Genomic DNA, 14,629 nt, shown 5'->3' on the forward strand with positions numbered 1-14,629 from the left:
ACGACAGTTAAACAATGAGAAAAGGGATGGGGGCCATCTGGCCCTTCAGTAATTTCATCTCTGAGACATCTGTTACTCTGAGAAATTGCTTGTGCAGCTCCAGCTGGCACCGCTTCCCACTTCCAACGTTTGGCTGTATGAAAAGGGAACGCACAGAGCCACGTTGGAGAGGAAGGGATTGTCCAGTGCTACGCTAACACTGGCCTTGCGCGTAATTGAGACCCTTGTTCTGTGTTATTTTCAAGTCTTTTTTGGAAAAGTAATCAGTTTCATTCTGAAACAGAACCATCAGAGCCCCAAAATGAAACTTCATTTAGGAAAAAAACCAAAACAAAACTATAAGCTTCAAGCAAGAGAATAACTGTAAAATAAGACAGAAATTCTTTTGTTCCTAAACCGTACAATTTTACAAAATGTAGATAAAACGTTCCCAGTCTTATGCTTAAGATCCTTATTGCATAAGTTCATACACAAAACAGTATAACAAAACTGATTACTCCACGCTGTAACTGCCTCTGTCCTTCCAACCCTCAAGCTAGTCCCTGTCAAGAGGTGCTAGTCTACCATATATAATACAATCTTCCAGACACCCAGGTGAAAAACGTGGTTCTTGCACGGACACTGCAAACAACCAGAGCATCACACGCGACTAGATGTGAGATTTCTGCCATCAAGTCTCTGTTTTTTCCTTCTACTTCACACCTCGTAAGGAGAGGACTGTATCAACATCACAGCATAAAACATACATTTGAAGTTAATGCATGAACATTAGAGGAAAATTTGTAGGAATCCCATCAAATCACTAGCATCGTTCCTTTTTGCCCACTCTGAAACACGCTTATTCTATCAACCTCTGAATGGAATAATTAAAACAGCAAACTCTGGCAAACTCTCACAAGACAGTTACTCCATAGCCTCAAAACAAAAGTAATTGCCGCGACTTAGATAATTATAAGCAGAGATATTAAATGAGCTGTCCTGCCAGGGATTTCACAAACAGGTGTTAAATACTGTAAGGATGAACGCACTAAAATGTTACATTAAAGGGTTTGTACTACAAAACTGCACTTGTTATGGGGAAGGTAAGCACAATAAAAAGAGATTTTAATCAAAACTATGAATATAGCCATATATTCTATCCATATATACGTCACACTAAACTAGGTCAGTAATTCTCCTATGAGGAATTATTTTAAAACTATTCATAAAATAAAATACTGGCAGAAGAAATGCAAGACTTAAAGAACAACCTGCAACATCGATAAGCATGAAGCAAAAAAGGGAGCCACATATGCAACGCTACAGATGATAGGGGATGACACCTTGAGGCCTGAGATCCAAGTAGGTTGTTTCACCTCCTCATGAATTTATTAACTGTGAAGTATTTGGAAGGATTTAATGGTCAATTCCAAAAAGGACCCAAGTGTCAACAGCTATTTAATCATGCAGCATCGCTGGCCAAAAATCAGGAAAATTTCTGTTCTTTAAGAATGCGTTCAAGCTTTCCTAGACGGTGAAAAACTGATTGTTGATTGAAAAGCTGCTCAGGGATCCCCAGGCACTATGGACAAATATTCACTCCAAGCTGCTATTCACAATAAAAAGAAAGAAAGAAAAATAAAAACCTATCCAACTAATTAGGAGGTTCAGCATAATGAAAACTTAACATTTTACTTTTATAGCTGAGGACGGGAAAGAATCATGATGCAAAATTAGTAAAATAGACTCAAGTAGCTGGCAAAACAGGAGAATTGGCAGAGACCAATTTTCTACTCATTTATCTCAGTAAACATCATTTTCCTTAATGTAACAAAGACTCAAGACTGATTAGGTTCAGTGGATGACAGTAAACCACACAACCAGGAGAATATTACATACAGGCGGCCTATCTGAATTAGTTTGCAGATATGCTCAGGATAGTAACACTGTAAAAAATGAAATGTCTTAAATAAAATTGTAAGAGTGTACATCAAGAAGGTGTCTGCAAAGTTGGACAAGTTTGGGGTTTTTTTTTGTTTTGTTTTTTTTTTTTTTAAGCTTTCTCAGTTTTCAGCCATAGTTGCGTGCGTGTGTCTGTGTGCGTGCGCCTGTGTGCGTGCGCATACATTTATACAAATTTAGGTCATATGTATAGTTATATATCTAGGAATATAAAGAAGGACGCATCTGAAACAATTCCTCTAGCACAAAGAATTTGCATAACAATATTCGAGTCTTTGATCTGACTCTTTTAGGTCATCTGACCAAACTACAGCAGGCTTGAAAGGGGAACGTGGTGAGATAAGTGCCTTCAAGTAAAACGTTTCCTTTATTGTAATCCTTTCTCATTATTCTTTGAACACTTAAATCCTCATTTTAAAGTGACTGAACAACCTTTACAAGCAATAGTACTGAAATCCTTGGACCTCAACGCTCTGGTCCATAGGTGATGAGAGACGTAAGAGAACACGGGTCTTTCACGGAGAGTGATCTGTTCTTAAGTTTCCGTTTTCCTGGGGAACATCTGGAACTAAGCCTTCCTAGAGTGACTAGAAACAGAACGCAACGCCATCGCTGTACATATTGTCTAGCAACCGTCTTATGATTGTCATTAAATTATAAGCAAATTAAACAGAAGACATAGGTAGCTTTTTATATAACTTTTTATAACTCTGGAAGCCTTATTCAAGTTAGTGAGCGCTGTCTGAGCCATGGAGTCCCAATGTGAAGTAGATCCACAAACAAATAACCACTGGGCCATCCTTTCCAGGGAGGAAGCAGTACTTAATGCAACAAAAAGCTGTCAAAAAGCCAAACGTAAGGTCATCCACCTGGGAATGGGGGACTGCATGCAACCAAGTAATGATTCTGAAAAGGTATCATTTTACCCTTGCACATCTGGGAAGACCATTATGGGAATACTGCACCTAGTTATTACTTCCGTTTTAAAACAGATATTTAAAAGGTTCCGAAAAGATCTGCAACAGCTACACAAAGCTAGGAAACCCTTCTTACAGCAAAAGATGTAGGACCGCATTCGAGGTAGTTTATCAAAGTCAAAATTAAGAAATAAATCAATCATTTTCTACCACCATCTAGACATGAAACTATCCCTCCAAGAAAGAGAGCTTCCACTATGTAGTAACCAAAGTCACAATATTATTCATATGCCATTTTTGACATATTAAAGATATGCCACGATGTAATACAGATTATCTAGAAAACCAGAAATCCACCACCATATACAGTTCTTAAAAGTATACTGACCATATTTCTAAAACACATTTCAAATAACTGTTGTACTACCGATAAACATCATTCTTCTCGCAGGGATCACTAAGCATGACTTCATGACCACATGGTCCCGTACCAAACACTGTCTAGCCAAAAAGCCTGTAAACCTCTGCTCTGTATCTGATCAGTTGCTTCTTATTATACTACAACTCTTTTCTTACAATTTTTATACTTAAATATACTTTAGCTTCTCATGATAGTGACTATTGTGTGTTTAGTTTTTGGAAAATGTACAGTATTTGAGGATGACACAAACAAATAAATATTAATCATAACACTAGTGGAAGCACTTTTGGAATATTTTCATGCATTATTCATTTTCAGAATTTTATGTTTGTGAGATAAACTTGTATTACTTGCCAAATGCTACTAGGAAAGAACAGAAACTAGTCCAGCACAGAAGCCAAAACTAAGGCTACATCCACAAATACTTGACATGAAATATATTTTAACCTTCTTCACAGCGCAAGCTCCAAAGTAATGTCTACATGGTGAATGGAAAACATTTTGTGGTCCACTGTGCATGGAAATTTTTGCTGCAACTGAAGTCAGCTGTGAAAGACCTGTCATTGGGTATGAATGTCTCAGATTTAGAAGGATAATACTGATTAATAAACATGGTTAGTGAGTGGTAGCATACAGCTGCATTGCTCTGGGAGCACATCAGCTGCAGAAGAGCACGATATTACTCAACACACTGACTTATATATGAACAGAAGAAAAAGATAGGATGTTTCAGACAACTCGGTGGGGATAAGAATTAGCCTATAAAAAGATTTTCTAAAAAGACAGAGATGAGGGTCTCTCACCCATCGCTGGAGTCCTTTGAGAGGGACTCTCCCTATTCCCACTCCAGGGCCATGAAATGGTGCAGCTCTCCGATGAACTGCCATTGCCAGCTGGAGCACACGCACACCTATGCCTGCTTCTTGGGCTGCTTGACCCTTTATAAACATTTTGTAGGTGTAGTTGGAAAGGGAATTGGACAAGCTGTCTTCTCTAGTTCTAAGTATGGCTCCTTCAGGTCCAGAGCTGAATTAGGACCCCCGAAAGGGAAGGAGGATGAGCAAGGTCCTCGCAGAGTTGGCCTCAAAGAGTTCTGGGGACGGTTCTCTGCATATGCCACCCGTGGGATGGGGTGGTGAGCAGCCTTCTCGTTTCTCAATAGTTCTGCACAGATTTCTACTTAAATAGCTATTTCAATAATGCGCTGCTAAGCTGATTATCCAGCCTTCTTGCCAGATGCAGGAACTGTGTGCTGTGAAGGCATGACTCGAATTCCAAGCTGAGCTCTACAGAGCTCTAAAACCAGGGATTGTCAAAAATTTGCCATACTAACACCTTTGTTTATACAAAGTATGATACATCGCTTTAGAGGAAAGGAATCAGTGTGTGTTTTTAAACGTTCCTTAATATTGAGGTCAAACTCATTAGAGAGAGCTGTGACTAAATGCAAAGAGAGATGTAATTAGAGGTATAACTACTTATCTGTTACTTCCTTAAGAGACCAATGATCTAGGTAATTTCTGTAAGTTTTTTCAGCATATGTAAGAATGCAATGCTCTTCCTTGCTATCTAAGACGTGTACTTCAGCTCCTTAAGATAACACATTTAGGGGAGGGAAAAGGGAATTTGCTATGGTTTTGTTTGGATTTGCATCTTCCTGTGCTGACTGGCTTCTTGCTCCTCTCACTCCCTTACCCTCTTCCTCACCAGGCTCCCCTCTCACATCTCCTATCCCTTTTTTCATGCAATGCTCTTGTTTTCTATAGTGGAACTAACATGCCACTTGCTACCATCATCCTATTTATTTACTATGAGAGAAAAGAGCTCCTTCCAAGGAGGCAAAGATGGCATCTACATTTGACAAGTTTTACCTTCGTTATCAGTATTGTCAGAAATCATATCTTGAGAAAGGTTCACTGCATTACATAAATTCACAAAATTATCCAGTGGTTATTATCCAATTATCATTGGTTTGAGGACCCCGGTTCAGGTCTGCCAGAATACGAAACTGTAATTGTTCTGCTTTGCTGGATATTCCCATTCTGGAAGAAGAGCTCTTTGAGAATTTAAAACAAAAAGAATTATTTGAATCTTAATCTTCCGGAAGGGAAACGTGTCTGGACACACACTGACAAGCCAAAAGCAGGTAATTAGCAACGACAAAATCTCGGCATCTTAGACAACTACCAAGAGTGATAGGCATTTCATAAATACTTGCACAGCTGAGAAGCTCTGTGGCACGACTCTCAGAAAGAATCACAGCCATTTCTGATATGCTGATATAAATGAAATCAAGAACTACGCCTCCTCCTTTTACATCTATCTGCCTACCTGCCTGCCTAGCTATCGACCTACCCCTCTCCATCCTGTAAGTGATTTCTAGCTGTTTAACCTCCGACAACAAAAGCTTCCTTTTGAGATCCCAGACCTACTGGTATATAGTACTACCACATACTAAATGTATTAGAATTACAGACTCAAAATAACTTAGATTATTTTGAGGTTAAGACTTCCAAACATCATCATATCTAAGCCTCTACTCACGCCTTGTGCAGCCAAGTTTTGAGTATCTGCAAGGGCAGATATTCCACAAACTCTCTGGGCAACCTGCTCCCATGCTTTATTCCCCTCATGGTGAATTACAGCCTATTTACTGCTCTGATACCATCTTTTATTCACCAACGTAAGCTCAGCAACTGAGTCTAACTGAATTTGCTCTTGCTTCTCTCATTTGTTGCCAAGGCTCAGTTTTGGAGATGATTTAAAAAAAAAAAAATCAATGTCCAACCAAGTATGTCATAAAGCACATAAAAATAGGCAGAAAACATGATTCAGGAAAGAGACAAGGGAACAAGCAATGAGGCAGAATCATCTCTTGGCACATGCTTATTAAGATTTTTTTTTTTTTTTGACCAAACTTGCTGTTAACACTAGACTAAAATGAAACCTAGGACATTTATTAGCAATTTCCGTGAATCCTTTTTAAAAAATGGGAGTAGTGAGTACTGAAACCTTCCAGTATAACCACATTTGATCAGAAACCAATCTACAGAAATCAGAAAGAAGATACAACCTCACTGCAATCCTAGCTTACTGGAAGGAAGACAGCTACATTTTGAGCAAAATAGTTGTTTTTCTTACTATTTTTTAGATCAAGGACTTGCTAGTTAGGTTTCAAAGGTCACTAAGCATGAATCACTGTAGCACAGTCTGAATCAAATGGTGGAAAGAAATTGTATCGAATTAATCTTCATTAAAATAACTTTCTTTTCCAACGATTACCACTTGTGTAGTGGTTAAGGGCTGTAAAAGGATGTCAAGTTTATATATCATTTAAACTGCTTGAGGGAAGCGACATTTAAGAATCATTCTGGAGGGAGGTAATAGTTTGAAATTCTTTCTTTTCTTTTTCTCTTGCTTTTGTCTTCAATTAGCTGTTTTTCATGCAGGTATTTTTTCCGTCTAAATTCCTGCGCAGCTGTGACTGCAGGAATTTAATCTGGGTTCTCTGTTGACTACAGATATTTGGGGATACGTTGTAATAGTTCTCCACAGAAGCTGAAGAAGCCCGAGAGATGACAACTCCTCACAAGCACACCCTTCAGGGGCAGACCTAGGAGCACCCATCTCTTTGGACCCTCTCTGCACCCTCACAGGAGTTGCATTACCCACGCTGCTCAGAGCCCACCACGACCCGACTGATTTCAGCCACTTCCTCAGCGGTCGAGCAGTGTCCGCCTGGACATCCTTTTTCAGGTCACAGAGAAGCACAACTTCAACTAGTGGGCTTCTCCTTTCCTACGACAGTATTAGCAAAATTGGGTCTGTCTTAACGTCAGGAAGGGATATGAAAGGAAAGCTGGGTTGCAAGAGGATTGAAAAAGAAAAAAGAAAGAGTATGTAGATCTTTAAAAGTAGAAGGTAGAGTGTTTTTCCAATATCGCAGGAGCATGGGTGACGAGGAAACATTTTAAAAACCAGTATTTAATAAAATACACTAACTTCTTATGGGGTAAAAGGCAAAGAGTTGTTCCACTTTAATTTCGTTATTAATTGTAGGCCATAAATGCTGCTTTTATAACAAAATGATCTGAACGCTATACTGAGCTAATAACCTAATTTACCTGGTGACTCTGTACAGCCACTCTTCTCTTTGCCAGGACCTCAGGACTTACTGACCTCTTCCTTTTCCCCTTAGACCTTTCAACTGCTCTCCGCGCACCATCCCTCCCTGGTGACTTCCTCACGTGGGAAGAGACAAATGGGTAGGAAGTGAAGCTGTGTCACAGGTGCGTGGGGCAGAATAAGGATATAGGGTTTGAAGAGCTTCTATAGCAAGTGATCAATATATTCAGGCCCTTGGTCTTTTTAGGAGACCCCTTCTGGCTGCTACTTCAGATCTCCTTGCGAGATGGCTCCAGTAGAAGTAGTATTGCCATGAACTTCCTTTCAAATATCACACGCTTGGGGACAGGTAACAAATGCTCCAACTCCACTGCGCTGTTTGCGTTTCTTAGTATAGGCCCCGTCTGTACAACACCTCCTCCTTCCAGGCTCCCTGCACACCTCTTTCCCCAGCTGCAGCAGTCCCTCTGCCCACCTGAACTCTGGGCTCCTCTCAACCTCTCTTCTCAAGAGCCAGGTTCTCAGACATCCTGTCCTCTTTCCTCCATTTGCCTCAAAGATTCCATAAATTACATAATTTTAAACTAGAATTTGAATCTGAAAGGTTAATTGCATAGTTTAGGAACCCTGAATTTTATCTTCTGACTCAGATAAGTCAATTAACATTTGAAGAGCTGGTTTTGCCAAGATGCTGCAGATGCTCCGAGGTATTCTGTGATGCAAAACAACCCTAAATCTACTTGAAAAGACTACTGCTCTCTGATAAACAATGCTCTGAAATAGCATGAAGCAGTCCAAACCCACTGGTTTGTGCAATCCTAAAATAAAAACAAGTGCATGCATATGGACATACACATGTGCACATGAAAGTACACAACCTGCTCTGTTTGTGCATGCACAAGACATAGCACATCAACCATTTACAAAAAATGGAATATGTGCTAACACCGTAATCACTTTTTAATGCTGATAAAAAAATCCAAAACAGTTAACAAGAAAAAAAAAAGTTAATTGGAATTAAGGCTTTTGAGTGCACTTATGTAATTTAAAGAGGAAAAAAATCTAAAATAAAGTTCAAATTGTAGCTAAAGCACATATTATGGAAACTTCAGAAACTCACTACTTAAGACATACAAAATGGAAATGCAGAGCGGAGGTACCCAACAAGGAAAACTCTGCCCTTTTATGTTATGCAGTGATTATATGGTTGTTAAAATAGCTGATGTTTGTGCTCCCACCTTAGATGACTGTTCTTTTTAAAAGACAAAGATTCAAATTCCATGTCTCCCACAACTCCTTAAAGCTGTTTCACTGAATTAAATTAAGGTTGTCTGGATAGCTCTACTGTATAATTAATGAAGGTTACACTTAGATTTTCTTCCACAACTTCACTGATTTTAAAACTGCTTTTGTGGCATCTAGAATATTACATCAGAAGAAAAATCAACACAGAAATTATCTTTGGCATAATTTAGGATTGCACGTAGCCAGCATGGCCTAGTGTAGCATACATTTTCTTACCGGTATCTATGCACAAATATACCCTTAAAAATAGAGTTCATCATATTTTCAATTTCATCTTGATTTTCTTGTAGCTGGAAAAAAAAAAAAGAGAGATAAAATAAATAAAAAGATCATTGCTCATTGTAATTTGACATTCTGTTATTCCTACCGGGAAACACTAGAAGAGTATGGAAGAGCACTTAAAGGTATTAGTTTCATCGTTTGCTCCTTCTCCAGCAGATGTGTAACACTGTGTATACATACATACGTGTGTGTGTGTGTATACATACATACACACACACATATATATATGCAATGCCTTAACGGAAGAAGGTTAACGTTCTCCACAAACATGAACGCTTTTAGCCTCGAAAGCCGTCCTTTGAGGTCACTGTCACCATTTTTTAGCTGGCAACATTTAGGACAGCAGGGGCCATGCGTTCAGGCCCCCAGGCGTGGTTACACGGACCGAAGCGTGACTCAACGGCAGCTGCAGAAACGAAGCCGGTTACTAAACGGACAAGACATGGATCAGGAAGCTTCGATGTCCTAATCGAGGGAAGTACGTAGGCACCTGCTCAGTGTTAAGCAGGAGCGCGAGTTCCTTTGAGCTCTGGGCCGGGACCCCTGGCAGGACAGCCGACATCCAGGCCGGGTGCCTTACGTTGCAGCTCAGTGGTTAAAGGAACAAAACAAAACCAAGCAAAATGAGGAATAAGAGTGTTTTCTTTTTTTAATCCACTTCGTCGCGCCTGTGTATTATGGGCACGTTTTATAACTACTAGGGAAAGTTGACTTTGTGACAATGAATCTGTTAATGCATCCTGAAGGAACAGCTTGGAATCAATTAAAACAAAGTATTCCCGTATTTTCATGTTTTGTTTGTTTTTTACTGAACTAAATAAATATGACTTAATCACATACAAACGCACTGTTTTGTTAAATGACAGGACGCCGAGTTTATACAACCCACTTTGGGAGCAGAAGTGCTACTGCACTCGAAGCCATCGTTCTTCCCTCAAGGTGTTTCTAAACGGCAAACCAGGATACCACAACAGGTACAAACGTTCGTTTTTCACATTTTCGGCACAAAAACCACAACAGAGCCTTGCTAGTACAGATTGCCCATAAGCATGAAATAATAAAAACTATATATTCATGGACATACACACTTAACAGATACAAGATCTTAAAGCCAGAGGCAGAATTATGATCAGCTGTTTTGACTTCCTGCGTAACAGGGGCCATAAACCCTTTCGCTTAAGGGTTTATATTTTTCAAGCAATGTTTATTTATAAATATTTCAATGGCATCTTCCAACTGAGATCTCAAGCAGTTTGCAATTAAAGCTCACAGCTCCCTAATACATAAGGAGGTGAGGGCTCCACTTTGCAAACGGGGAAACTGAGGCATGGAGGATTCTGGCCTAAAATGTCAAACCCCTCACAAGGAAATGAATTTCCTAGTAAAAGGGAAAAGCTGGGCGCATACCAGCACTGCATATACCAAAGGCTTGGCACACAAAACAAGCATCTGGTAGACAGAGCTTCAGGAGGAGGCACTATTTTCAGCATCGTGCCAACCCAAATAACACGTCAGAGAGGACAGGTAGGACAGAGTGATGTTTGAGAGCAACGAGAAGGTTAAGGTACTGAAGAAAAGCGTACTTTGACATTTGTTTAAACGGAAAACTGAGCACGAACCTACAAGACTACATGGCACAGATGAAAGGCACCACTGATAGCTTACTCCCCTTTTTTCTGCCTTTTCTACAGGGAATTCACAGCTGGCTATGAATGTTGTGTGCTATCAGCTCTAGTCCAAGCACAGCACCAGACTGCCATCCTCCGCAACTAGTGGTTTGGGACCTGGGTGTTGGGGCAAGTCTGGGGTAGGAGGAAAAAGAGTTTCAACTGGACCACGTGAGGCTCCTTCTACTTCAATGAGCCTAAAACTGCCCAAGAGATGCTGTTCTGAGCTATTTAAAGATGAAAAGTACTTTCTCAAGATTTGTGAATCATTTTCCGTCTCCCAACCGCAAACTAAGGCGCGGGTATGATAAATGAAAATCAGCGTCAGCATTATCCGTGTCAGTTCTTGTCAGCTCGGCTCCAAATGCGTCACCCGCATCACGAAGATAAGGTTAACTTCAACGGAGTTGGGATAGGTGGAGAAAACTCTCCATATGCCAGATTCTTGCTGAATCTTTCGTGAGTTAACATTTTTTAAAATACAATGCTTAAACGTATTTTAGTTTCAATAATCAAGTAACAACTTCCTCAGAAATTTGAATTTTTTCCAAAATCGGAATTGCTTTCTATACTTTCAACTTTTACAGATCATCTACCTATTGAGACTTGAAGTGCTTCAAGCTCCTTGAGAGGAAAATTCCGCCTTAGGATTCCTGCCCTTCCCAATGCAAAGGTAATATAACACCCTCCCACCCCTCAACCAGGTAAAAATAAGGGAAACATTCTCCTGGCGACTCTGCAAACACTGTGTGAAGCTCAAAAAGACATGTATGACAAGCATACAAAATTTGAATTAGTACTGGCAACAGCTAAAAGACAATATTCTCTATTTTGTGGCTGATGATTTTACATAAACCAACCAGTTTAGTTCAAAATGTCATTGACTGGAATAGAAGGCGGCTACGGAGGACCGTTCTCACATTAGATTTGTAGATGGTGACATGAGACTGAAACACTTCAGAGAGAACTTTCCATCTTTTCTTTTTAGGATTAATTTTCTATAGTTAGCTTGCAAACTATACCTATATAGCGCTATGAAGACAAATGCATGCTTGCCTATTAGCTTATGAGGGTTTATTACGGCACTACATCAAAAGAACCAACTAAAAATTAGGTGCCAGCATGGAATACTGTCGTAAATTCAGTATATTTAAACATGGGGAAAAACCAGCATTATGCTAGGGATTCTTATATAGAGCCATCACGCCCTCTAAACCTACTAAATCTACTCAGTACAGGTTCTTTACTGTGCTTAATGCCACGTATCTGAGGTCACATTTGATCATCACCATTCCTCTCTAGCTCATTCCTTTGCAACATTTTGATTAGCTTTAGTGAGCAATAATAGGAGAGGGACTGAGCAGGCATGTCAAGAGTTAAGATTTGCCAAATGCTCAATCTTTATTCTTCTTTTAGGGTTTCACAGCCCCATGCTAGCTTGGGCATACAATGCTTCAAAGTCTCCCCAGAGCAATTACAGAATCACAGAAGAGTTGATGTTGGAAGGGACCTCTGGAGATCATCTAGTCCAACCCCCCTGCTCAAGCAGGGTCCTCTAGAGCACTTTGCACAGCATCGCGTCCAGGCCGGTTTTGAACATCTCCAGCAAAGGAGACTCCACAACCTCTCTGAGCAACCTGCGCCAGGGCTCTGTCACCCTCACAGTCAAGAAGGTTTTCCTCACGTTCTGATGGAAACCCCTGTGTTCCAGTTTGTGGAACAAGCCCAGCTCTCTCAACCTTTCTTCATATGATTATACAGTTTATACACTGCATCTCCGAAAGACATCGAAAGAATAGCCGGAAGGAATAAGTATAGAAGATGTCCACAGACACAGAGACACAGGACCAAGTTCATTAGGGTAATTAGTGACTGGAAATTTCCTTCTCTGGAAATTCAAAGCAACAGCCAGCAAATCTGGAATAGTAACTGTGCTCTAGCTATTTTAACAAAGCAATCGTGCTTTTCTAAACGCTTTAATGCTTGATATTGGAGGTTAATAGCTCATTATAAATGTTTTCCTTGCAGTTTGGGCAGGAGAGATGGTTCTTGTTTTATAGTTTACCCTATTATTTTTAAGAATTGAAAAGTCCAAATAAAATTGTGTTTAAGGATCACAGTGGTAAAATGAGAATAAAAATACATCATTGCAATTATCCCCAGACAAAGACTGTATAGTCAAACAATTTAGGGTCAAAGCTATACCTAAAAGATTCCAAGGTGCATACATGTAAGGCACCCAGACACCCCTAATTTGCCATGGAGTAAGAGTGGTGGAGAAAATATATTGAAAAATAATATATTAAAAATAACAAATATATACTACCATTCTTTAATCAATCTTAGGATTTTTGCACGGTATCTTTACAGATTATGGCTATTTGGGTGTATTAATACATCCATTTTCTGCTTCTTGTCATCTTTAGATTACTTTTAAGTACAACTCTAAAACTGAATTTCCTGGGATATAATACTTTATTTAAGGATGATTACAGCAACCTTCTAACGGTTTTGTTCACCTAATGCCAGACTGGTACTTACTAAAAGCGACTGTAATGTCTCCCTAGCTTCTTCTCCCTGAGACCAAGTGCTATAGCCCCCACTCCAGTGTTTCTTGAAAGTAGCTACAAAAAGAAGTACTAATGAGACACTAGGTAATAACTGCGGTGATTAAGGGGAGGCACGGGCAGTGCAGTGAGGGACTACACGTGATTCCCTTTTCAAAACTTTCTTGCATAGCCGAAGCACGTTACTATGTATAACTTCAGGCTAATTTTCTTCCTGCCTGGTCATGTATATAAGGCTGAGAACCGAAATTACGCTGTGCGTGCAGAACAGCACACAAACTCAAAGGTATGTGATAATACAAGATGTTAAAATGCCGCCCAAAATAATGGGCTTGAGACCGCACAAATGCTACAGCAGAACTAATCTCCTGTTTCTCACTGCCGTACTTAAGTCACAGATCACCTTAGACTTTTTGTCGGAGGGGAGTGCACATGAACCAAGAAAAAAACCACTGATCTTTTCACTTGCCTCTTTTCTTTTCTGAAGCAGCAGCTCCAATCTTTCATTAGCTCTTTTGCCAATCATTTTGTTTCTCTCAGCTTCGTACTGCCTCTGTGTATTATCCTGATGAATGCTCAGGTTTAAGGCAACGTTCACAAGAGCAGTCATAAGCTTCATAGCTGTAAAAGCAAAAGACAAAAGATGACTATTCACCTGTAGTCAGTGCTCGAAAATACTGCCTCAGCAGATCCATTCTCCAAAAATAAACAACTCTTGACCCTGATACAGAACCATCTGGGAAGGCACTTCCCACCCAAGCAATACCCAGGCCTCTTCACTGGTCCAAAGATCAGAGATGATGGTAGATACCACACTGACTTTCCCATCTTCTCCAGAAAATCCTGCAATTTCTGAGTGCACAGGGTCAGAGAGCAAGCATGGGAATCTGCAGGGTCAATGCACACCACTAAGCCAGTTACTGTGGAGCTACGTATACGTTTCTCTGCTGAGAAGTATCTTTGTAGATGCCTCCCTATTAAGGAAAACTCTTAACTAATAATTATTGAAGATTATTCAATTTGAAACAAACCAGAGCATTGTTTCTCTGAAAGTAACTCTTGCCTGGCTCTAAAGTCAGGGGTATAGCTGTATAAAGATATGATTAGAACTTTATGTGTCACTTTAAATCGATTTTCAAAAGTGTTACATGTAATACTGTTCATGTATATTTTTTCATGTTACTTTAGATCTACAAAAACATTAATAAATGTCTTTCCTAGGTTCTGTGTGGTTACATGGCATATCACATTTTATGACACTGAAAAAGAGAGCAAAATAATGCAACAAACTATCACATCCACTCTGCTAAATCTGCAGCATCGTATTGTTAACAAAAACATTTCACCTGCAGAAGGAAGCCCTGTCTTCAAGGCAGAAGAGCAAGGATGCAAATAGAGACGAGA

General features: G+C 39.8%; 1 protein-coding gene across 9 annotated transcripts in view; it reads right to left on the minus strand.

Moving 5' to 3' along the window:
- The window catches only part of STAG1 (STAG1 cohesin complex component), a 199,636-nt gene that overhangs the window by 73,544 nt on the left and 111,463 nt on the right, over window positions 1-14,629 (minus strand). For all 9 annotated transcript variants that reach the window (XM_068954519.1, XM_068954516.1, XM_068954517.1 and 6 more), the window contains 2 exons: window positions 13,695-13,846; window positions 8,926-8,999 (listed from right to left, as the gene is read on the minus strand). In XM_068954519.1, the coding sequence (XP_068810620.1) occupies window positions 8,926-8,999; window positions 13,695-13,846 (226 nt within the window). The remainder of the gene's footprint in view (window positions 1-8,925; window positions 9,000-13,694; window positions 13,847-14,629) is intronic.

The sequence above is a fragment of the Struthio camelus genome, chromosome 9 (genome assembly GCF_040807025.1).
Source record: "Struthio camelus isolate bStrCam1 chromosome 9, bStrCam1.hap1, whole genome shotgun sequence".
Classification (NCBI taxonomy): domain Eukaryota; kingdom Metazoa; phylum Chordata; class Aves; order Struthioniformes; family Struthionidae; genus Struthio; species Struthio camelus.